This window comes from Clinocottus analis, unplaced genomic scaffold (genome assembly GCF_023055335.1).
Source record: "Clinocottus analis isolate CAN_PGR_092001 unplaced genomic scaffold, fCliAna1.0.p SCAF_39, whole genome shotgun sequence".
In the NCBI taxonomy this organism is placed as follows: Eukaryota; Metazoa; Chordata; class Actinopteri; order Perciformes; family Cottidae; genus Clinocottus; species Clinocottus analis.
In genome coordinates, this window is record NW_027176142.1 from 602,378 (window position 1) to 627,318 (window position 24,941).

General features: G+C 42.9%; 1 protein-coding gene across 1 annotated transcript in view; it reads left to right on the forward strand.

Moving 5' to 3' along the window:
• Nucleotides 1-24,941, forward strand: part of LOC137799825 (nucleolar protein 4-like) — an 85,330-nt gene that overhangs the window by 20,194 nt on the left and 40,195 nt on the right. The window contains exon 4 of the mRNA XM_068596660.1: nucleotides 22,761-22,914. Within this exon, the coding sequence (XP_068452761.1) occupies nucleotides 22,761-22,914 (154 nt within the window). The remainder of the gene's footprint in view (nucleotides 1-22,760; nucleotides 22,915-24,941) is intronic.

Genomic DNA, 24,941 nt, shown 5'->3' on the forward strand with positions numbered 1-24,941 from the left:
TATTACCTGTAATGTAGTATTACCTGTAATGCAGTATTACCTGTAATGCAGTATTACCTGTAATGCAGTATTACCTGTAATGCAGTATTACCTGTAATGCAGTATTACCTGTAATGTAGTATTACCTGTAATGTAGTATTACATGTAATGCAATGTAGTATTACCTGTAATGTAGTATTACCTGTAATGCAGTATTACCTGTAATGCAGTATTACCTGTAATGCAGTATTACCTGTAATGCAGTATTACCTGTAATGTAATGCAGTATTACCTGTAATGCAGTATTACCTGTAATGTAATGCAGTATTACCTGTAATGCAGTATTACCTGTAATGCAGTATTACCTGTAATGTATTGCAGTATTACCTGTAATGCAGTATTACCTGTAATGTATTGCAGTATTACCTGTAATGCAGTATTACCTGTAATGCAGTATTACCTGTAATGCAGTATTACCTGTAATGCAGTATTACCTGTAATGCAGTATTACCTGTAATGTAATGCAGTATTACCTGTAATGTAATGCAGTATTACCTGTAATGCAGTATTACCTGTAATGCAGTATTACCTGTAATGTAATGCAGTATTACCTGTAATGCAGTATTACCTGTAATGTAATGCAGTATTACCTGTAATGTAATGCAGTATTACCTGTAATGTAATGCAGTATTACCTGTAATGCAGTGTTACCTGTAATGCAGTATTACCTGTAATGTATTGCAGTATTACCTGTAATGCAGTATTACCTGTAATGTAATGCAGTATTACCTGTAATGTAATGCAGTATTACCTGTAATGCAGTATTACCTGCAGCTCTTTGTACCTCATATTGCAACCAACAAACCAGGAGAAGTCAAGAGAAACACTTGTGAATGTGAAACCTTTTATGTTTATTACAGATCAACAGAAATTGACAAGTCGATGAGTTTTGGACTATTTGAGTGAACCGATGACAGCAGACGGCTCCATGAGCTTCATCACATTTTTATCTTTTTCTCAGTCCAGCATGTGTGCAAAGCTCCCTGTGGTGTCTTCATTTCGCCTGCACATTTTGTTTTCCTCTCTCGGTTTCATCCTATTTGTTTAGCAGAAGCTCAACAAAACCTGAACCTGCAGGCGGACGTGGGCGGATCGGTTGAACGAGGTGGAGATTTGTTTAAGTGTTCAAAGAGTAAAAGTCTTTTCAGAGTTCACAGCAAAGTCTCGGAGGATGAAAGCGTTCAGATTCAGATCATGTGTTTCTTCTCCAGCCGCTTCAGTGTTTAACATGTTTTACTTCTTTAACGGATCTCCTGCTGACGCCGGTTTGAATCTTATAATCTACGTTTACACATTTCTGATCATGTGACTCGTGTTTCAGCTGCGTTGACGTGCACAAAGTGTTTCCTTGTTTGTCTAAAAAGTTCTTTTGTGTACCGATTTTTGCAAATTTGTATGAATCCCTGATGATCTGCCTTCAACGCAAAATACTTCCATACACAACTATATCTAGATAAAGATGGATTAATAGATAGAGAGATGGATATATATTTACTTTATTGATCCCGAAATATTTGATTTTCTTCTCCATAAGTGAAGCAACATTTCTCTCTGCAGTTGCAGTTGTTGTGCTCTTCATCATGTTGTCGTTCCTCTGCGTTCTCCTTCGGTCGCTGGCGTTTAACGACTTACTGCAACGCGTTTTAATTCTGCATCGGGTCCGGAGGAATCGAACCCCCGGTACCGCTGGTCCCCGCCGTACGCTAGAATATAAGACATATGTTCATATGTTGTGTTTCCAGAGTTGTGGCGTTGTCCTCGTGCCGGCGCGAGGTGCAATAATGAACACGTGTGCATGCTGGGCCTCGTCATTCACAGTCACTGAGCGGTTTGCTCTCAACCAGAAAACCCAGATGAACGCCGTACAATTAAAGCCTCCTCAGCGAGCAGCGCTCATGAAGCGTTGTGTGATTTCTTTGTGGGTTCTGCAGCGTTTCCCCGCCGTCACCTGGCTCTGTGGCAGACTGCTGCCGGCGGCCATGTTGCTGCCTTCACTGCTCAACCGCTGGAACCGAAGAGTCCCTGAAGAGATCAGATCATACGCCGGCATCTGAACTCTGAGCTGCTGCTCGCCCCCTCCAGCGCTCTGCCTCTTCTTCCTCTTCCTCTTCCTCCCTCTTCTAATAGTATGAAGTAGTAGCCGGCTTGGTCAGGAGGGAGCCGGCCTGCAGCAGAGATGGACGAGAGGGTGAGGGACCATCTTGAAGCCTGGAAGACGTCTGATGCCTGGAAAGGAAAAGCTGCAACAGAGAGATGGTTAAATGTTTATGAGGACATTTTACAGCAAAAGTCTTGCAATTAAAACAATAAAGCCGAACCCTCGTTTAGTAAAGTGATGATACAATAACAACCTTCAAAGGTTTTGCTCTTTCACTGTTTTCCTGCTGCAGTGGATCAAACCACTAAAGTTATTCATTCTGGAGTGAATGCACGTTGTGAACATACAGCCGTCGGGACATTGATGGAGGTTTAATTATAATTTGATACCAGTTCTCATTACATTCGTGCAGGTGTTGACTCTTCCTGATGCAAACCCGTGTTCAGGTCGTGTTGCCGCCGCGGCGTTGAATCTGTTTGCAGAGACGAAGGAGCTCCAGCGGCGACCTTTGCCTGCACTAATCCCGGCTGCGTATCCCTGGGATTGCTTCCTGCGGGGGAAAGGGGTTAATCGTCATGCTCGGGGCAGATTTGTGACTGACTGGATTAAGTTGGGCTCAGAGTGTTGGACACTCCACTAATCTCTGGTATCCGTGCGCTGCCGGCTTCTGGCGAAGAGCCGACTGGCCGGCTGACTTATTCTGTGGCCGACTGACTTATTTCCTGATCGCCGAGCGAACGATTGATCCGATGACGAGGCGGCGGGGGAGTTTCCAGCTGACGGACAGCCGACCCACAAAAACACGGAGTGTTTGAGTCGAGCCGCATCGTGTTGTTCTCCACTCGCCTCGACGAAGCAGCCGTTCAGTGTTGATTCACTTTGCAGCAGCTCCACTCCCTCCTCCCACTCTGTGAGTCAATGATTAGCTGCTCAGTCGTCTGAAACCCGCATTGTTGGAATGAACTCCAGCAGCTTTTATTGTGGCGGTGCAGCTGAAGCTCCACCTCTCTCCTTGTGTTATTTGTCATCGTTGTGGTCCGTCGTCCCGGCGGTGCTTCATACACAAGCGTCTTTCTGCAGTGACGACTTCATGCTGAACGCCAATGAAAGCTGCACGCGTGATATCGCCGACCTCTATACGAGTCATGTGATGCTCGTTTATGGATGTTGTCCGGTGGAGCGAGAGCACGACTAGTATAATATGTTATATGCAAAATAATTCATGGACACAATGATCAAAAACAGATATTCAAATAGTTCAACGTTTTTAGAACCAACAGTCAAAAGTGATTTGTGAAATACAAATATTTGCTTAACATTATTTTAATTATGTGTCATAATCTGCTGAGAGCAAACGTCAGTGTTTAAACAAGTAATTAATTAAATAATTTCCTTTCTAATATCTGTTCCTTATTGCTGTGAAAATGGATTTATTCAAGTTTTCTCATGAAGAATTTTATTTTACAAGATCACAATGATAACTTTCTCATTCATCTTCATCTAATCGTCGTTTTTACCAAATATAACTGCGCGGTCCCCCGGCTGCTAACCGCTAACGCTAACGCTAACGCTACAAGCTCTTTCAAAACAGATTTGTTGTCACGATGTGGCGTCGCTGAGGGATGTTGTTTCATTATGGGATGTCGCACTAGTGTCTACATGTGCAGTTGATGCTCCTGTGTATCACTAATGAGCTGATTAATAAGATGATATCAGATAGTATTTCAGGCAGTATCTATTACCATTAGTAATAGATATTAGTAGTATTAATAATTCTGGTCTCAGAACAGCTCTAGCTGTCGCAGAGACTGACACACAGACTTCTAGTGGCTCATAGGTGATGATTTAGAGGGATTATCATCTCCGCCAGAAGAATCATGCAATCACACGTGTGTGTGTGTGTGTGTGTGTGTGTGTGTGTGTGTGTGTGTGTGTCCATGCCTGCATCCGTGACTATAGGCTGAATTATACTTCTGCAACTTCAACTGCTGCTGCCACGCAGTCGGACTGACGGACTCGTGTTGGTTTATAGTTCCTGTGTTTTCATACTCCAGACCAGCAGGTGGCGCAACGGCCGTTTAGAGTCGACCTGCACACCAACGTTCACGATATCTCCCTCCAGGAGTTCACCTCCATCTTTGTGTCCTGATACTCCATCAGACGGGTTTTATAAACTCTCATATTTGTGGACCTCTTCAGCCAAACGTTCTTCAACAGGATCCATTGTTCCTGTTCCTGCTGTGGCTTTTAAAAACAGAGGTATGATGCTGTGAAACCGGACATGAGAGACTCAGAAAGTACGTGGTTAGCGGACCAATCACAGCCTTGCAGGCTTGCGTTGCTTTGTCGGATAGTCAGAAATTTGGGTTGACGCACGCAAAATGGCCGATTTGACCACGCGAGGTCGGCCATGCGTGTCATGCGTGTCCTGCGTGCTTGCGTCTCTGCGTGTGAATCAGCCTTCAGTGTGCACCTCTGTGTCTTTTGACTCGTGCCCTCCCTCTGCAGGATGAAGCGTATTGTTTTGGGTGCACAGTATAACGCTCCGTGGCCTCTGGTGACGGCAGCGATTCACACGCTCTCAGAAACCTGTAATTGTTGTCGATGAGCGTCTGCTGACTCCTCGCTCGCTGCTCTGAACCCGGACCTCGGCCAATAGGAGCCGCCGGTGACGACGCCGGTGACGCCGCCGGTGACGCCGCCGGTGACGACGCCGCTCTGCAGCCAGAGACGCCTCGACAGTGTTTGAGCAAACAGAACCACCGACTGACCTGCAGCTCAGGAAGAGATGAGAGGAGGTTAAGCCATGAGTTTAATTACACATGCAACCTGCCAGGTGTTGCACACACACTGACACACACTGACACACATTGACACACACTGACACACACTGACACACATCTGCACTGCTGACTGCACCTTGCTAGCTTTTGTCTTCACGTTGTTTTTAGGAAAGTTCCACTTCTTCATCTTCAGTGATCTTTGTACTCCGTGTGTGTCATGTGCAAGGTAAACAAAACCACATCAAACAATATTTTCTGTAGGATTATTTCCTTTGACAGGAAGTTCAGAACATTATACACAGATCTAAAAGACACAGCTCAAGAGAAAAGCTTTTTTAATCATCTCAATCTGTTTTTTCATACTCAACAAGTGAACAATTAGTTTGCTGATGAACAACAATCAGCTGTCGACATGTTCAGTTTGCAGCACGCGTTGTGTTGCTGGCGTGAACGCGGCAGCTCGTTGGACTGAAGTCGTTTTGTCGCCGCTGGTTTTCCATCAAGTTGCTCTGAGCTCGTCTGAGTGTTGAAGTAACACAACGATGTGACCTCCAGCACCGCGTATGGATCACGCCGCACAATGTCTGTGGAGTTCAGTTTCCATGGTGATAATTCACAATATGTTGTCGATCCAGGTAGGTACACACACACACACACACACACACACACACACACACACACACACACACACACATTTCTAAAGAGCCTCACATCAGATTTTTCAGCGCCGCTCTGTGTTAACTGTCACTCAGTGATGATTCTTCATGTTTTTTGTGTAGTGTGACACACTCCGGCTGCAGCATGTGTCGTCCCTTCAGCCAGATGGAAAAACAGCAGAGAGTCAAACTCTGAGCTCGTCGGCCAAAACACAAACACAATCGTTCCCACATCTTAGTCTACACGGTGTCTGAAAATAGTGAAAAATTATCACCAGTTGCTGCAGTTGTGTGTCGGTGCTGACGCCTTCAAACACTCACACGCGCACACACACACACACACACACACACACACACACACACACACACACACACACACACACACACACACACACACACACACACACACACACACACACACACACACACACACACACAGTAAATCAAGTAGCAGTGCAGGAAGGTCAGTGAAGGGAAGAGAACTGCTTCATGGTCCTGTTATTTTTTTTCTCTGTGGCAGAAATGGGCTTCCATACTTTTCCATTTATGTGACATTTTCAATATGTTTCTGTTGACATGTTGGTTGCATAAATCAAGGGGAGTGGAACACAGGCCTCGTGAAGTGAATCACGGAGTCGTTGTGTTGGATTGACTTGACGCATGTGAGATAAGAGTTATGAAAAGTATTCATCACTACAAACTTCAGGTTATTCAAAGCTGAACTACCTGTCACATGGATGCGTTGCTGTGTGAAGCTTTGAGGTGATTTTCATCATTTTCTCGACATCCTGATCTGAGAAAACTCTGAATGATTCCACAAATGTTTGACCAGCTTCAGATGTTCTGCACAGAACGTTTCCCAACAAATCTCACTGAACCGAGTCGAAGAGCCGCAGACAACTGACATTAAAAACACGCGTGCGTCAAAGTGTTTGGTTGTTGCATCAAACAATCAATACTCAGAATCAATAAAACAACAGTGGACTCAAAATGCACAGAATCTCTACAGGATCACGACGGCTTCAGGATATTCAGCGACTTCAGAGAGTCAGCGGTCGCTCGCAGGAACTAATGAACGCCATGAGACAATATTCCTACAAGCGCATCAGTAAAGTCATGCTGAAGAGAGAGTTTAGAAAACAGGATTTTAAATCAGTTCATATTTTTCATGTCGGACAAAAAGGTTTTGGTCAATTCTTCAACGCTGTTCCAGCGTTTTATCTCCTAATGTACGATTCTCCTCTTCTGCCGTCTTTTAGTAATTAGAAGAGACCAACCCCCAACACACACACACACACACACACACACACACACACACACACACACACACACACACACACACACACACAGGAGCAGTGCAAGAAGGCGTCGGTAGAGACAGTGAAGGGAAGATAACGGCTAGTTGCTATTAGCGATAACACCAACACGTAATCAATAAAGTGTTCAATAAACATAAATACGTGAACATCTAGAAAAGTCATATTTTAATCAGCTTTGTCCACAGTCTCTTGTTCACCTCTCGCTGGGATCATTTCACATAAACGTGACCTTCCATCAGCCTGTGATGAGTTTTTTATGAAGTGTTTCCTTCAGAATCGTCTTTTGTTCAGTTTCCTGCTGCTTCGTCTTCTGATGGCTCCTCTCCACTTCTGGAAGATTCTAGCAAGCCAATCGGTGGGTTTGGGAATGAAACGAACGGCCACTTTTGGCCGCGATGGCGGCGTTTGTTCTCGTTCTCACGAGCCGGATCTGCTGTCCTTCTTCTGGCGTCCTCCTGCCCGGAGGCGCCAGCAGCATCTTCTGTGCTGCAGCCGGTCCTCCCTCCATCCTGTCGTCCATCACATGAAACAAACCCACCTGCAGACGAGCGCTTGGCTGGCAACGCCGTACTGGACGCCCACACACTACAACGACCGTGTGTGTGTGTGTGTGTGCATGTGTGTGTGTGTGTGTGTGTGTGTGTGTGTGTGTGTGTTGCTGGACGATGGGGGCTGCTGGACATGTGAGTCCATCAGATCTTTAAAACTAAGATCTGATCCAAGGAGCTCTGTGGAGAGACGGCGTGCTCGTGCCCTGCAGCCACACACACACACACACACACACACACACACACACACACACACACACACACACGTGAGATGAATAACGGAGCTCTCACATGTATTGCAGGAGCGCAGTTCAGCATCAATATGAAAGCAGAACGTTTGAGTGTATTAGTACTTCTACTTCTCATATTTTACTTGCATACGAGTTCATCTCTAAACTGCTGCACGTGTGCCTTTTAGCAAGGCGTATGATCGTCGGATGCTTCAGACACAGCAGCACATGTTGATGGGTTTAGCAGCAGAGAACTGGATCTTCTGACGACGAGCGACGGTTTAATGAGACGTTGAGCTGCAAACTCATCCTGATGAACTCTGAGCTGTAAAATGAGGTTTTGCTTTCTTGGAGTGGATTTTAGATTTCACGCTGAAAGAGGAACGACGGACAGAGAGAGATATTAATAACTCCATGTTCTCGGGGATCTTATGGATCTCAATACATCAAATTGTCTTCAGATGATTTTGATGATTTGTGATGATCAGTGAACTCAAGCTGCATCAACAGGAAACAGTTTGTGTGTTATTTTCACTACTCAGACTTGTTGAAGATGATGGATCAGCTTTTTTATTTCAACCTTCTGTGTAAATGTGACTTTGCACGATTCTGGTGAAATTAGTTTTCATGCAAAACAGCAAAAATCTGAGCAATCTGTTGCAGATGAACATGATTTTTAAAATAAATGTGAACTCATTCGCCTCCTAAATATACTGAACTCGTATGCAAACTTTATTAAATAGTTTCTGCCAATACAATACAAAAATGTACCAAAAACTAAACATGAATATTCATATCATGTAAATTATTTGACCTTTTTGCTTTTTCTTGAACAATTTGATGATTAACTTTTATAAATGTTTCTGTAAAACTATTTAAAATGTTTTTTAGCTTCAACGAGCAATCAGCCTCCAGCGAGTATTGATTCACTTTGCAACAGTAGAACACACACACACACACACACACACACACACACACACACACACACACACACACAGTCTGTGGATATACGTGTTCATTGTTAGGACGCAGCGCCGCACATGTATACATGAGAATACAACGTGCTTATCTAATAGCAAGACAAGGTCAGTGTGTGTGTGTGTGTGTGTGTGTGTGTGTGCGTGTGTGTGTGTGTGTGTGTGTGTGTGTGTGTCTGTAGCGGTGCCCCGCTGTCTGTGCTTGTATTTCTCGCTGCTCTTCCTCGTCGTCTGGACAGATAAGATGTTCTGTGGCTTTAGAGTTAAGATTAAATTTACAATGAGACATTTATTTTTTATTGGATTATCTGAATGTTTGGATTCTTTTTTTAGTTTAATCTCATCCAGAGTGTAGACCTTTAGTTTGACTTTGTTGAATTTAATTTGTGGTTTGTTGCGGTTCAAACAGTCTATTAGATTCTTAAGTAGCTAATAGACTGAGATTATATTAAAAACTAAGATTAATCAGATTCACGCGTCCGTCCTCTTTTTCTTTTTCTGAGGCGTTCACACTAAAGACAAGAAGACAAAGAGTCTCAGTGCAGGTTCTAGTTGTTCTTTGTTTGGTTCCCGTTGTCTCTTCAGCGTCTCCTGAAACTCAGAGTCTCTGGATGTGAAGAGTTGAATTAAACCCAGAGGGGGAAACTATGAAAGTGCTTCTGAGTTCAGAGAGATGGCACCTCGCCGTGGTGTGTTGGAATGTAGCTCCACATGTACATGTACATGTTGTGGCGTAGTGGGCGGGGCCTGCGCTGCTGGAGGAGTTTCTATTGGTGGACTCTCTGGGATTATTTTATTATTTTATTATTATCGAGGGTTTTGGTCCTCCGGCCTCAGAGATCTGGTGCTGTATGAAGGCAGATTTCTGTCTTTATTACGCGAACACGATTCTTGTTTATAAGTAAATTATCTGACTGCAAATCCCAAATCTTTGCTTTAAAAAAAAACCTTAAAAAAAAAAAACGCTTTAAAAATAAAATGCTCTCTCGAAGAAAAAAAAATCGCTCTAAAAAAAAACAACTAAACAAAAGCTAAAAGAACCTAAAAAAACGCTCTAAAAAGAAAACGTTAAAAAAAAACTAAAAAAAATTAGCTCGAAAAAAAAAAAATTAAAAAAGAAATTTGCTTTAAAATCAACAATTGTGCTCTCAAAAAGAAATCCTTTGCTCTCAATCCCAAAAGTCACAAGTGAGTTGTGGCGTAGTGGGCGGGGCCTGCGCTGCTGGAGGAGTTTCTATTGGTGGACTCTGGGGTTTTATTTGAGAGCAAAGTTTGTTGTTTTGAGAGCGTTTGTTTTTTTTGAGTGTTTTCTTTTTTTTAAGAGCTTATATTTTTTTGTTGAGTGCAAAGATTTTCTTTTGAGAGCAAAGATTTGCAGTCAGATAAAGACAGAAATCTCCTTTTTATGACAAGTCAGAGACCCATAAATGAGGTTTTGCAATAACGACTTAAATCAGCAGTGGAGAAGCAGCGAAGCACAGAAAAAAAGTAAATGAGTAGAATTTTACAACTTAATGCTTCATCCGTACGTTCTTCCCTCTGCAGGAACGTTCAATCGCCAGAGCAGCGATCATCTCCTTCAGCTCGAGTTCTCAAACAAGTGTAGCATCAAAGTTTGGTGGAATTAGCACGCTAACTAGCGAAAAGCTGATTGGTTTGTTAGCTCGCGGCCAGAAGCACAAGACAGGAAGTGGAGCAGAGAGACAGGAACCATCAGTGTTGATAAAACTCCTCCGGCGTGTGACTCCTCATGTTTATCCTCCTGAACTCTCTGTTCAATGAAGGTCAGTGGCAGCTTATTGATCGTGGCCAGCCGTCTCCTCTGCGCTGCACACTGGACATAACCTGAGCGACAGACAGGAGCACAGACAGGAGCACAGACAGACGTCTGTATGGCTGTCTACCTGCGCAGGTTTCCCTCCTGCACGTTCACCATTTTGTTCTCTCACTGTGTCCGTCTAAATCTTCTTGTCGATTCACCGTCCAATTCATTGCCTTTGTCTGTATCCTACCGATGCTGCAGCATCAATTATTGTTGGTGTGTGTGTGTGTGTGTGTGTGTGTGTGTGTGTGTGTGTGTGTGTGTGTTACAGTGGTGATACCCCCCCTCCCCCTACACCCTTTTACAGACACAGACCTCCTCCTCATCGCTGGTTGTCTCAGCGATCAATATTCTGCAGTGGAGCTCCTCAGCCTGCACCCTGTTAATCCCTGCAGCGTGTGTGTGTGTGTGTGTGTGTGTGTGTGTGCATGTGTGTGTGTGTGTGTGTCCCTGGCCCCCTTGCTTCTTATCAATATCTTCACCTCTCCCTTCTCTCAGAAATGATCTTCTCCTCTTCCCTCCAGCGCTCATTGATCTGGGTGAAAGATGGATGCAATCAGATACGGGACGTTGCTGTCGGACTGAATGCCGAGCGGCTCGTCATGTGACAGGCCGGCAGTTAGTGTCCGCAATTCCTCCTGCAGGGATAACAAGTGTAGGTCGGGTTGATGTATGTTTCAAAAATGTCACCGGTTGTGTGTTGCGGCTCAGCACGGCCCACTTTCGCCTCTTTATGTTGTGGCATGCTCAATTGGATTTCCAGCCCCGCCTCCCTGCAGCAGGTGACGGTGCTGACCCGTGGTAATCGACGGCGGCGTCGCGGCAAACTGATTTTTGCAGCGACGCGTGACGAGTGACGCGCACGTGACTCACAACAACGCCGCAGCTGAACGGGCTTGTCGGCGTGCCAGAGGTCTGCATGTGCTGCTCGTGTCTGAGTGGGTTTCGGTTTCCTCCCACAGAGCGCGGACCTCTCGGCGGCTTAATTGGACACCACAGAGGTGTGAGTGTGGCTGGTGGCTGCCAGGAGAAGTGGAAGAAATCCTCCTTCACTGTGTTCTATAGATTTCTTATTGAGAGAAAATGGCAGCAATAATCGTGGCTGGAGGTATTATTTCTTTTAGATGTCTTATTTTTTTATCCGTCCGACTTATTCTCGTGAAATTAATATCTCAATAATTCCAGCGTCTTCCATCAAGACGTTAACTCGCGTTCCTTTTTTTTTTTAAATTTTTTTACTATGTTCGGTTTTAGTTTTATTCTTCTGGACACTGTCACCTCCCATCTTTCATATTGTAACCTACGAAGAATTTACTCTATTTGTGTATTTATTTGATGTGTTTTATGCTTCACGCACTTGTAGGTTTCAAACAAAACAAATCAAGTTTCAGGACGTTTTGAGATGCACGAGGTCTCTTGTTGCACATAAAAAAAGCACGTACAATGGTTCCACCTCCACACACACACACACACACACACACACACACACACACACACACCTGGCTTATCACAGCAGCTCGCAGAGGGAATCACTGGGTCGACGTGGTGTGATGGTGATAATGGTGAGGAATGCGATGATGATGATGATGATGATGGGTACCGGCAGTGTCTTTTCTCTCTCCATCTATTCAAGGAATCTGAATTCCACTGAAACGACATCATTATAACGAACAACCTGGATCAGTTCCCTTGGAAACCAACAAACATGATTGCGAGGCCGCCAGAGCGAGTCAGAGGAAGGAGGACGGAGGGAGCGGCTCTCCTCCTCTGTCGGGTGGAGGATAAAAACATCTGAGAGTGCTGCAGCGAGAGAGCTGGCCGGGTGGAGCGGGGAGGAGGCGATATGGTGGGGGAGGAGCTGAGAGAAGGGGGCGTTTGGGGGGAGTTGGCAGGCTGATGATGGAGAGAGGAGAGGGCAGCAGAGACGGGACGACGTTGGCAGGGTAAAGGGATGTGTTGGTGGAGGGGGGGGGGCAGGGATAAAGGGAGATAAATGAGGAGGTGGGGTGGTGCAGGAGAGTGATGGGTGGGGGGAGGTAGGGAGGTGGATGGATGCCAATTTGACAGCTATAGGGAGGCTTCAGAGTCCGGCTCTGCACCACGACCGCCTCTAAAACAAAGAGAACAAAGAGGGGGAGCGCAGGAGGAACCGCACCAACCCCCCGACTCCTGCATGCGCCCACCTTAATTGATTTTGTTAATGATATTCATTAGAATATTCTACTGCTGCACCGAGGACACGCTGGAGCATCAAGAGGAGAGCAGCAGCTAAACCAATGTGTGATGCACGTCTGTTGTCTCACAGCAGAGAAATTATGTACTGGAATTATATATTATTATTATTGTTGTCTTTTAAAATAGAGGTAGTCCAAAGGAAGTCCTTTTCAAAAAAGAAATTGTGTATTCAGCTTAATACAAAGTTCCATTTGAGGAACGATGCGTCTCACCAGCAGTTTGGTACTAAAATGTCTAATAAATGTCTAAAATGACTTTTTAGTAATCTGCTTTGCAAAAGTGACGATTGTAAAATGAATACATTTGTTTTTTGGACAAAACAAGATCACTTTGAGCTCCTGGAAATTGTGATCGTTCACTACTTCAGCACAATTTATAGATTCAACAATTAATCCCGCCCTGAAATACAGAATTAGCTCCAGACTAAGTTAATTGGAGTGACAGCTGAAAACAGCCTGTACTGTGTTTAATCATCAGCTCTGTACCTCTTGTTTCATTACTGCGTTCCTCCACATCCACGATATTCACGGCTGGCTGATTTGTTTGGTTGCAGTGATTCTCCGCCGCTCTGAGCGTCTCCAGGAAAACATCATCTCTCAGTGTGTAATTTGTATTGGCGAAGAGGCTTCACGGCCCTCCAGTGGCTCCGACTGTAGAGATGCAGCAGTTGAAGGAGTGGGAGGAACAAGTTGGAGAGCTTATTACTTTTGACAGAAAATAGAAGGGAATATTACATATATTTGAAGCAGACACTTAAACATCATACCTTGGTGTGGGGCTCCTGTACAGAATTAAAAAGTCTGCAAAAGAGAATATAAAGTCTAAGAATACATCCTATTTTGTGTGAGGTTGACCTTTAGGCTTTACTTCTTGTCTACTCTTCTCCTAATAATCCTCCCAGAGCATAAAGGAAGTAGTGGAACAAAGAAAAGATGAGAGTCTGGAGGGAAGGAGGTGGAAGGATGTGATTTTATGTTATGGAGGATAAATGGAAGGAGTTAGGAGAAGTACAGGTACAAAAAGGAGATGAGAGCAGAAGGAAAGAGCCGTTTCCTTCCGTCCGTCCGGTGGCTAACCTGATTAGCTTAGCAATGCTATTGAACCAGATCCGGCTGCTCTGGAAACACAAACAACAATCGATGCACTTCTCTCCGCAGACGTTACAGACGTGTACAACATGTACAACATGCACAACATGCACTGCCTCACAGGGATGTGCCCACTTGTCATGCTGCGCTGAACTGCTCTCTGTTTGTAAATAATTCAGAGCAATGGTTTCCATTGTTTGCTTTAATTTATAATTATGAAGTGAATGTTGATTGCACAATGTAATGGCTGCAGAATAATGAGCCTCAGTGTTCAGGTCGGTTCTCTCTCTGTATTTAATTGAATGGACTGGTGTGTCTTTGTGGTGGTGCATGGTTGTTCTTAGTTGGTTAATTCTGGTTAATAACGATAACGAACAAGACTCTGGCATGCTAACTAGCTACGTGGGTCTGTGCGGTCGGTGTCCAGCGATCAGCGCGAGTCTTCCCGACGCCGAGAGGCGCGGCTAGCCCGATGAACCCCTCGCTAGCGGTGGCCAAACTGGTAACCGCTGAAATATACCAGGTGCTACAAGAAGCCAGATATCTATGTTTGCTTCTGTCTGCTAGCATTAGCCATGTTGCTGACGTCAGGTGACGCTAACTGAGTCAGATTACTGGCAGACTCGCGCCGTTAACTCTGCGTCCAGATTGAACATTAATCGTGCACGTGCAAAGGTCTGATCCACTAAGACAGAGCACTTTAAGTCAGGATCACTTCTAGATCTTTACTCTTCTCTCTAAGAGGAGAACTTTCCTCACATCACTAGAACATGGACAAAAGGAGTGGCTTGTCCCTCACGGGGACCCTTACTACTGTTTATGTTGTTCCCTGATAAAATACAAATGTTTCTACTGGTCTACTGGATGAAGGAGGAGCAGATTTACAACATAACTAGAATGTTAATTCGGGAACGTGACCGGGTCAGTTTACGTTAGCTAGTGAGGCTATGTGCTGCTAGCTACAGGAACGTGACCGGGTCAGTTTACGTTAGCTAGTGAGGCTATGTGCTGCTAGCTACAGGAACGTGACCGGGTCAGTTTACGTTAGCTAGTGAGGCTATGTGCTGCTAGCTACAGGAACGTGACCGGGTCAGTTTACGTTAGCTAGTGAGGCTATGTGTTGCTAGCTACAGAAACGTGACCGGGTCAGTTTACGTTAGCTAGTGAGGCTATGTGCTGCTAACTACAGAAACGTGACCGGGTCAGTTTACGTTAGCTAGTGAGGCTATGTGTTGCTAACTACAGGAACGTGACCGGGTCAGTTTACGTTAGCTAGTGAGGCTATGTGCTGCTAGCTACAGGAACGTGACCGGGTCAGTTTACGTTAGCTAGTGAGGCTATGTGCTGCTAGCTACAGGAACGTGACCGGGTCAGTTTACGTTAGCTAGTGAGGCTATGTGTTGCTAGCTACAGAAACGTGACCGGGTCAGTTTACGTTAGCTAGTGAGGCTATGTGCTGCTAACTACAGAAACGTGACCGGGTCAGTTTACGTTAGCTAGTGAGGCTATGTGTTGTGAATATTCACAACTGTTTAGGCATAAGTAGATAAAATTGATACATTTGGCATTCTTCTTGTTATTTATGATATATATTATATTTAGTTACCGGCTATTGTCACAATTTTCTAGGAGTTTCAAGCTGTAGCTGATACTTTATACTTCTCTAAAATGTGACGAGAGAACACCTTCACCATGCTAAGACATGCCTCTGTGCTTAAAGGGATCATAAGTCTGGTCCCAGCAAATTATCTGAGAAAAAGTTCATTTTCACGGCACCGAAGAACATATCCTCCTCAAGACGTCATTAGCGCTCGTTTTCCAAGAGTCTTTATGAAATGTGAAGTCAGACAGATTCATCATTAGATAGCGGCCGCGGGTCTCATATGAACCTTCTGTTCTTCAGTCCTCCGGCACCACGCCGAAGAGACGAGGGCCAACCGGTGATTGTAGCATTGAGATACGTGGTAATTGAAAATGAGGTAATGTGAGCTCGTGATGATAGTAATTGAAAAAGAATTAAGAGTAGATTAAAATAATGTCTCATTTGATCATTTGTCAGGGTTGATTCATGTGCTTGTGGTGAATGAGTGAATAGTCTCCAAGCTGATTAACACGCCGAGCTGAAACTTCACGGACTCGATCGCAAACTTGCATATTGGTGTCAGGCTTGGAATGTGAGCAATATTTAGTTTTTCCTCCTTTTTTTCCTCCTGGAATTACATTTAGCTTCGTATTAGCGACAGTCTCACTGCATAGAGCAGCTTTGTTACTCGGCCACATCAGGTCTCTGTACATTGTTTCAGAGAAGAAAACTGGGAACTGTTGAAGCTTTTTCTGGTTTCTGCATCCTCTGTAAATATCAGCTGACTCACATGTATAATTCTAGTGATACAGTAGAACCTGCAGCATTAAAACATGATGATGCACACACAGGTGGGGGACGCGGTGACGTGAAGGCTTTCTAGGTAAATGACAGCTCTCTGGATAGCTCAGCTGTTCCCAGACCTCCATTCCTGCTACCAGGTATTGTCAGCGTGTGAAGTCTCCTGCTGCCTGAATGCAGCGAGGAAGCTAATCCAGTGTGACGAGCTCAGGGAAACTCCTCCTCAGAGAGCGCTCTTTAATGGACAGATATGGGTCAGTGCTGCCACATGGGCTCCGGTGTACACGCTCAACTGTCTTTCTTTCTTTAACAGGAAGCGGTGGAACCCCCGGCAGTAGTTCATTCTCTAAATTTCAATTATGAGGATAAAGGTTGTATGTTGATTTCAAGAGGAACGTCTCATTGTGGTGAACGCAGCCTGACGGCGTCGCTGCGTTAGCTTCCACCTCCTGCTGCGTGGAGGGCATCGGCATGGCGTGATCGTCTCAGGGTCCGTTGCACTTAATCCAACCCAAGCTTCCTTTTCCCATGTTGATGAGTGGACTCTGGCGTACGCCATACGTACCAGTTATTAAGAGGAAAAGACAACAAAATAAGACAAAAATGTCTGAAAGTTCATGGGAGATATCGGCCGCAGCATCGACATGCGCTGCTATAGCCATTCGCCTTTATTAAAACATACCGTAATAACATTTTATAAATATCTGTAATAATTACCAAATTATTGGTGAACCTTTAAGAAATGAGTTCACAATCTATAAACATTATTATAAAGATTCATGATACTTTGTATATGTTAATAGATACTTTGTAAACAATCCTAAACATGTTTTAGTTTTATAATACTTTGTTAAATATATATATATATATATATATATATATATATATATATATATATATATATATATATATATATATATATATATATATATATAACATTACAATTATTGACAAAGCTTATACTTAAATTTCCATCCGGTCCATTTATTAATATGTGTACAGATCTGCAACTGATTTTGCTAATACTTAGGTTTATAAGAATTAAGTTTATACTGTTTATCAAATGTTAATAATCAGCGCAATCAAGTATATTACAATATGTAATTTATAGACTAATTATTTAATATTAGTAAACATTATTCTCTTTGTTGTTTGTTAATAACATAATTTGTATATACTATAAATATAGTTTAACTATCATTGTTTCATGGTTATTATAAAGTGTTCCAGTTATGTGAAACAAGTACAAGTACAAGGTGTATACGATTTGAAGGTATATTTAGTTTCAGATGTGAGGTGCATTAAAATTAAAAGCTTTTTTTTTCAGACTTGCAGAATATCGAAGCGAAAGCTTAAAAACTGATGTTTCATCAGACATGAGAGCCGCTCTGATAAAAACGGTCTGAGTGACAAAGATAATAAGATATAGTCATATGGGACATTTCCAGAAAGGGTTTTATTGACAAAAAGATAGCAGGGAGTTCCACAAAGATATAAAAGATAACGATGAGTCAACGTCGCTGCTCTGAAGGCAGCGTTTTACCAGCTGGAGGAAGTTCCTGTAAATCATGTCGCTGACTGACATGAAAACTGCCTCACAGCTTTTCTACCAACGTAGAGAAGATGCTTTTATTTCTGCACAGACTGTTGCCTGAGGCGACACACAGGATATCTACATGAGAGTTAAATGATAAACCAGATGCAGAAATATGTGTTTTCTTTGACACAAACGGCTCATTATCAAAGGCGTCACGGGCCGTTTGGCTCACACGTTGGTCATTTTTAAAAGGTAATAACTGATGTGTTGAAATAATGCAGCTCACTGTTGCTCCTCTGCAGGCTTCACCTTAACTCATAAAAGCTTCTTATTTTAAAGCCGTATTCAGGAGAAAAGATTATCAAACCCACCTCCAAACCTCTCCATGAACCTCAGGACCTCCCAGAAGCCTTTGCACCTCCCTGCCTCTGCTCCCATGATGCATTAGTACAGATACTGTTACTGATGATTTTCTTAGTGCAATTAGTTCTATACTTATATCAGATTTATTCCTGATTTAAAATGAGGCGGAATTGATATTATGTGCACACACACACACACACACACACACACACACACACACACACACACACACACACACACACACACACACACACACACGTACATGTTTGTTCCATGAGCAGACTAACATATCATGTGTCATGGTTAAGCTGTTGGAGACTGATAATATTTATATAATAAAACCCAAATATTGATGCACTAAGTGTCTCGTAAAACTATTTGATTCTTCTGGCATGAAGATTTCCTCTTGTTTGTTTTTTAGGTATTTCAACATTATTCTAAAAATAATAATATGATTTTTAATCCCCTCTCTTACACTTTTATAAAATAATTTGACTTCTTCTACTTATTTTTCAGTATTGATTAAGCCACAAAACAGACGGCTCTTTTCTTCCTCTTTGGCCGTTTTGGCAGCAGCTTTCCTGATGCACCGCTCCTTACAAAGTTTTATTTTACATCTGAGTTTTGTTAACGTTACGCAGGTTTCCACCTCCTGAGTCTCTACGCAGATGAAACCTCCTGAGTCTCTACGCAGATGAAACCTTGTGAGTCTCTACGCAGATGAAACCTTGTGAGTCTCTACACAGATGAAACCTTGTGAGTCTCTACACAGATGAAACCTTGTGAGTCTCTACACAGATAAAGCCTTGTGAGTCTCTACGCAGATAAAACCTTGTGAGTCTCTACACAGATGAAACCTCCTGAGTCTCTACACAGATAAAACCTCCTGAGTCTCTACACAGATAAAACCTCCTGAGTCTCTACACAGATAAAACCTCCTGAGTCTCTACACAGATAAAACCTCCTGAGTCTCTACGCAGATGAAACCTTGTGAGTCTCTACGCAGATGAAACCTTGTGAGTCTCTACGCAGGTGAAACCTTGTGAGTCTCTACACAGATAAAACCTTGTGAGTCTCTACGCAGATAAAACCTTGTGAGTCTCTACACAGATAAAACCTTGTGAGTCTCTACACAGATGAAACCTTGTGAGTCTCTACGCAGATAAAACCTTGTGAGTCTCTACGCAGATAAAACCTTGTGAGTCTCTACGCAGGTGAAACCTTGTGAGTCTCTACACAGATAAAACCTTGTGAGTCTCTATGCAGATGAAACCTTGTGAGTCTCTACACAGGTGAAACCTCCTGAGTCTCTACGCAGATGAAACCTTATGAGTCTCTACGCAGATAAAACCTTGTGAGTCTCTACGCAGGTGAAACCTTGTGAGTCTCTACGCAGATGAAACCTTGTGAGTCTCTACACAGATAAAACCTTGTGAGTCTCTACGCAGATGAAACCTTGTGAGTCTCTACGCAGATGAAACCTTGTGAGTCTCTACGCAGATAAAACTTTGTGAGTCTCTACGCAGATGAAACCTTGTGAGTCTCTACGCAGAGGAAACCTTGTGAGTCTCTACGCAGATGAAACCTTGTGAGTCTCTACGCAGATGAAACCTTGTGAGTCTCTACGCAGATAAAACCTTGTGAGTCTCTACGCAGGTGAAACCTTGTGAGTCTCTACGCAGATGAAACCTTGCATACAAGTACAACATGAGAGTGAACTGTCTGTTTTCATTGCCTCTGTTTCGCAGCTCTCATTATTATTTTCAACGTTTATCTCACGGTCACATGGAGGCTTTTGAACGATGCGCTGCAGTTATTTAAAATGAGGCTGCCAGGCCACTTGTCTGTGAAACTGTGTTTTATTTGAAAGTTTTTAGAGCAACAACAGTCATGAAAAAAGCATTTTACTGCATCTCAGCTCCGGTGTCATCGAGGTCTTTGCTCATTCATTAATCTTTTCATTGTTTGTGTGCGTACATGTGTGTGTAATAAAAGGCAGTTGTAGCACTCAGGACCTCATTACTGAGAGTGCAGGTCTCCATAGATGCTGATAACAGCTGTGTGTGTGTGTGTGTGTGTGTGTGTGTGTGTGTGTGTGTGTGTGTGTGAGTGTGTGTCTTTGTTTTTGGTCGACTGCTCCTCCAGGTTCAAGCCACAGTCCAAGATAACGTGCTGCTTTCATATAGTTGATTCCTGTTGGGAGTGAAGGGGTTAAGGAGTGTGTGTGTTTGTTTTGAGGTGTGTTCAGGGACAACGATAAGAACTTTTGTCTTAAAAAGGTGCGGAAACGTCTTAAAAACGCCGTGGCACTGACTAACCTGCAGGTTCATGGTTTGTTCTCATGGTCGAGTATCCAGGATGTCAGCGTTTCAGACGATCCTGCGTCTCATATTTCACCTTTGCTTCGCGTGCATGACATGGAAATAAATAAAAAAATCACATCCGTCCTAACAGTAGCTTATTTGGTGTCATTATGGATGTAATCGTTCAATATTCTTGTTCTTTGGGGGTTTTGAACGTGAACTAAAGGGTTAAACTTTAAGGGTGAAGACGAAAACAACTCCCGGCCGCGTTGCTGCAACCTGGCAAACACAAGTTTACCCGCCAAAAGAATTCCCTGTTTTATCATTTAATTTACTTTAAATGGGACCTTTAATTAATAAATAAATATCTTGTTGTTGATGAAGACACAAAACTATTGATTGAGACAATAAACGCATGTTCATAATGTCCATGAAGCTTTAAGACGATACTTACAGAGTTGGTGTCAATTTGTTTTTTTGATTCTTTCTAATAAATCTCTTAATTTACTATGATGCACGTCAGAGAAAGCAAAGCGTGGCCAGAAGAAATGAATCATCATCTTTTGAGATGAGAGTCATGTTCTCATAGGAATCTGAGTCTCTCCCTGTCGGCCGATCGGAGGAGGCAGGTTTGAGGCACCTTCACGTTGTTGTCTGGTCTTTCTATTGACTTATTATGGAAGAAGATTTGTGTCTTTATTACGAGAGCAAATTTATTGTTTCTAAGTAAATTATCTGACTGCAGATCCCAAATCTTTGCTCTCAAAAAAGAAATGGCTCAAAAAAAAGAGCTTGAAAAAGAAAAACGCTCTAAAAAGAACGCAAAAAAAAAACGCTCTCCAAAAACAAAAACGCTCAAAAAAAAAACACTTAAAAAAAAAAACCTTGAAAAAAATTAAACGCTTGAAAAAAAAGGTTGGAAAAAAAACGCTCTTAAAAAAAAAAAAAAAAAAACGCTCATAAAATTAAAAAAAAAAAAAAAAAGACGCTCAAAAAAATTATAAAATTTTGCTCTAAAAAACACAACAACCTGCGCTCTGAATCCCAAAGTAAACGTGTTCCTGAAGTCTCTGTTTCCTTCCGTCAGTCTCCATTTGATCTGAGCGGTTAGATCTTTTCATGATTTCATGCTCAGCTCTTGGGAGCTTTTGAACAGATGAAGAAGTGAGTGATGGGGAGGAAGGCGGCTCTGGGTTTAGAGGGAAACCTCTCGGCGTGATGTTCTGCTCCCAGCTCGGCCTGCAGGAGCTGCACACCGAGCTGCACGTGGTGTTTGATTCGCTGCCTGCTGTTCCTCGTCTTCCTGGTTTCCTCTGATGTTTGGGCTCAACGGGCGGAGCAGCTGTCGTGGATGCTCCCGTGACTCAGACTCTGACAAAGCAGAGAAAAAAGAGATTAAATGTGGCTTAGAACAGCTCCATTCATGAAAAGGCGGCTAATCTGAGTTTAGGAGACTTTACAGAAGATATCTTCTGTTAGAAAAGAGCGTTTTGTAGTTTAGGTTTTACCTGCTTTACTTTGAATTCTGCTTTGGGTGTTTCTCACTCATATCTTTCTTTTCATGGTTGATGATGCTGTTTACACTTGTTTAAACATTCTTATTTTCAACAATTCCCCTGGGATCACCTTCACTATCGTGCTCCAGCGTTCATTAACACCGGCGACATGTTTCCCTCTCATGAGGCCTTTCAGCAGAGCGATGCAGGGAAGACGTGTCAGCAACCCAGAAGTTGTGATCGTCCTGCTTCCGTTTGGCAAAATGCAAATGGACTTTTGGATAAACACAGAAAATAAACTCCGTTCATGACGCTCATGATCAGGTTTCATGAGCCGCGTTCATCTTGATGTGTGAAGCGTTACGCTAACGTCAGGTCATGTGATCTCACGTCACCAGGAAGCTGAAGGCAGTTTGCTGTGATGATGCTGAGTCGTCTCATTTAGCCCCTTAATGAGCCACATGATGTTATTCTTGTGATTAAAGATCTGTTCCCTGTTGCACAGAGAGCATCATCTATCCATCAGCTGATAGCTAAATGCTTGAAATATGAAACGCTGTTGGACTCATTTCATTGCATAATCCCTTTGTCTCAATCCATAAAAACATAGCGTGTCTAATACAGGGGTGAAGTATTTTCAGAGAAAACAATCTAATATGGATTATTTTGATTAATATGATTTGGGAAGGTTATTTTTTACATACATTATGTTAATTTTCGTTGTAAAACATATTAAAATGACGACAGTGTGAATTGAAAGGAACACATGTTGATAGGAAACATGTGCGTTAATACGACACATAACACGTGTTAATACGACACTGTTTCTGGGTTAATATGTAAATATGCACGTCTAATGCTGCTGTCCGTCTCTGGTGCTCAGGATGACGGTTCACTGAGCAGCGAGGAGGAGGCAGAGATGAGCGAGCCCACATGGCGAGCAGCTGATGTGGGAGCAGCGTCCGACCTGAGCCCGCCGAGCCGAGGAGAGAGGATGCGCCACAGTCCCCAGAACGCACACGGCAAGGAGGACGAAGGTAAGTCCAGACGGACGGGACGGCTCTGGATGTCCAGTCCGAGTCTTGACGTGTTATAATGTTTACGTCGGTTCAAACGCGGCTACTTCATGTTGCTGTTGGCTGATCTGGAGCCGGCTGTCATGTATGTGGGAAGATTACGCCGCCAAGAAACGGCGAACTGCAGTTCATGTGATGCATGGAGGAATTAGCATGCTAGATCGCTAACTAGCCAGCAGCTAAATTGGTAACATTTAACAGGTTAACGGTTATTTGTCTTCCTGTGATTGTAATGCGGGTTCAGGAAAATGAGCCAACAGAATCAACTCGGCTCTGTTCATCCTGCACGCTGGAGCTTCTCTCACCTTCTCGAGGCATTTCTTTATTTTCAGCTAAAAAGCTGGAATTCAGTTTCTCTTTGACTCCACGATGATCTGCTCTGAATATCATGTTGCTGCTTATTCTTGCAGAGGCTTTTTGGAGATAATAATTCCAACTCGTATCTACAAAACAGCGATATGAGAAACACCTTTTTGTGAGATATCGCACAAATCACCGTATTAGGACACAAAGCTCTTTTAACGGTCTGTTCCTTTGCTTCATTTCACGTGTTTGAGTTCGTCTCTCTCTCCGTCATCATTACAAGCTCACTCTGGTATTATGATTATCTCTGTGTTTCCTAAACACACATTACACGCAGCAGAGTGTGTGTTACTCGTATAAACATTCACTTCATCAGATGTTTTGTCATCCTGTTTGCACTGAACGCAGAAGTTTGATCCTTGAGGAAACAACAATAATAAACCAGAAGAGAGACTGAAATATTAATGTGATGGATCTCTGATTGGGGAAGAAGGACGGTCAGGATGGAGACGTCTTTCTCTTCTTCTTTGTTTTTGTTGCCTCACACTGAACTGCCACTCAATGCCACCTCTCTCTCTCTCTCTCTCTCTCTCTCTCTCTCTCTCTCTCTCTCTCTCTCTCTCTCTCTCTCGCTCTCTCTCTCTCTCTCTCTATCTCTCTCTCTCGCTCTCTCTCTCTCTATCTCTCTCTCTCTCTCGCTCTCTCTCTCTCTCTCTCTCTCTCTCTCTCTCTCTCTCTCTCGCTCTCTCTCTCTCTCTCTCTCTCTCTCTCGCTCTCTCTCTCTCTCTCTCTCTCTCTCTCTCTCTCTCTCTCTCTCTATCTCTCTCTCTCTCTCTCTCTCGCTCTCTCTCTCTCTCTCTCTCTCTCTCTCGCTCTCTCTCTCTCTCTCTCTCTCTCTCTCTCTCTCTCTCTCTCTCTCTCTCTCTCTCTCTCTCTCATTACTATTACTTCTCTTTTACTTCATGCTTCTCACCGCCTGTCACACCACTCAGCTCTCTCTCTGCACTGAAAGGCATCCTGTGGTGAGCAGCGCTCACTTTGAAGACGTCGTATTGCTTCATAAAGCTCCAAGGACGCAGCAGTTAGCTGCTGCTGTGCGCTTGTGCGACAGTGCACATGTACAGTTGTACTGCAGTGCACGTTGCCCACTGCTGAGCGGGCATGTGTCTGTGTTTGTGTCAGTAAAGACAATACGGCAGTAATCTATTATAGATTTCTCCCCCTCTGTCTGAAAACACCAGGAAAAGATCTGCCTTTTTTTGTTTGACTTGAAAAAAGTAGGATATGCACCTCGAGCTGTGAGCGGCGACACAGGAAGGAGAGAGTGAATGTAGTCTTTTATTTATATATATATATATATATATATATATATATATATATATATATATATGTATATGTATATGTATATATATATATATATATATGTATATGTATATATATATATATATATGTATATGTATATATATATATATATATATATATATATATGTATATGTATATGTATATGTATATATATATATATATATATGTATATGTATATGTATATATATATATATATGTATATGTATATGTATATATATATATATATATATATATATGTATATGTATATATATATATATATATATATATATATATATGTATATGTATATATATATATATATATATATATATATATATATGTATA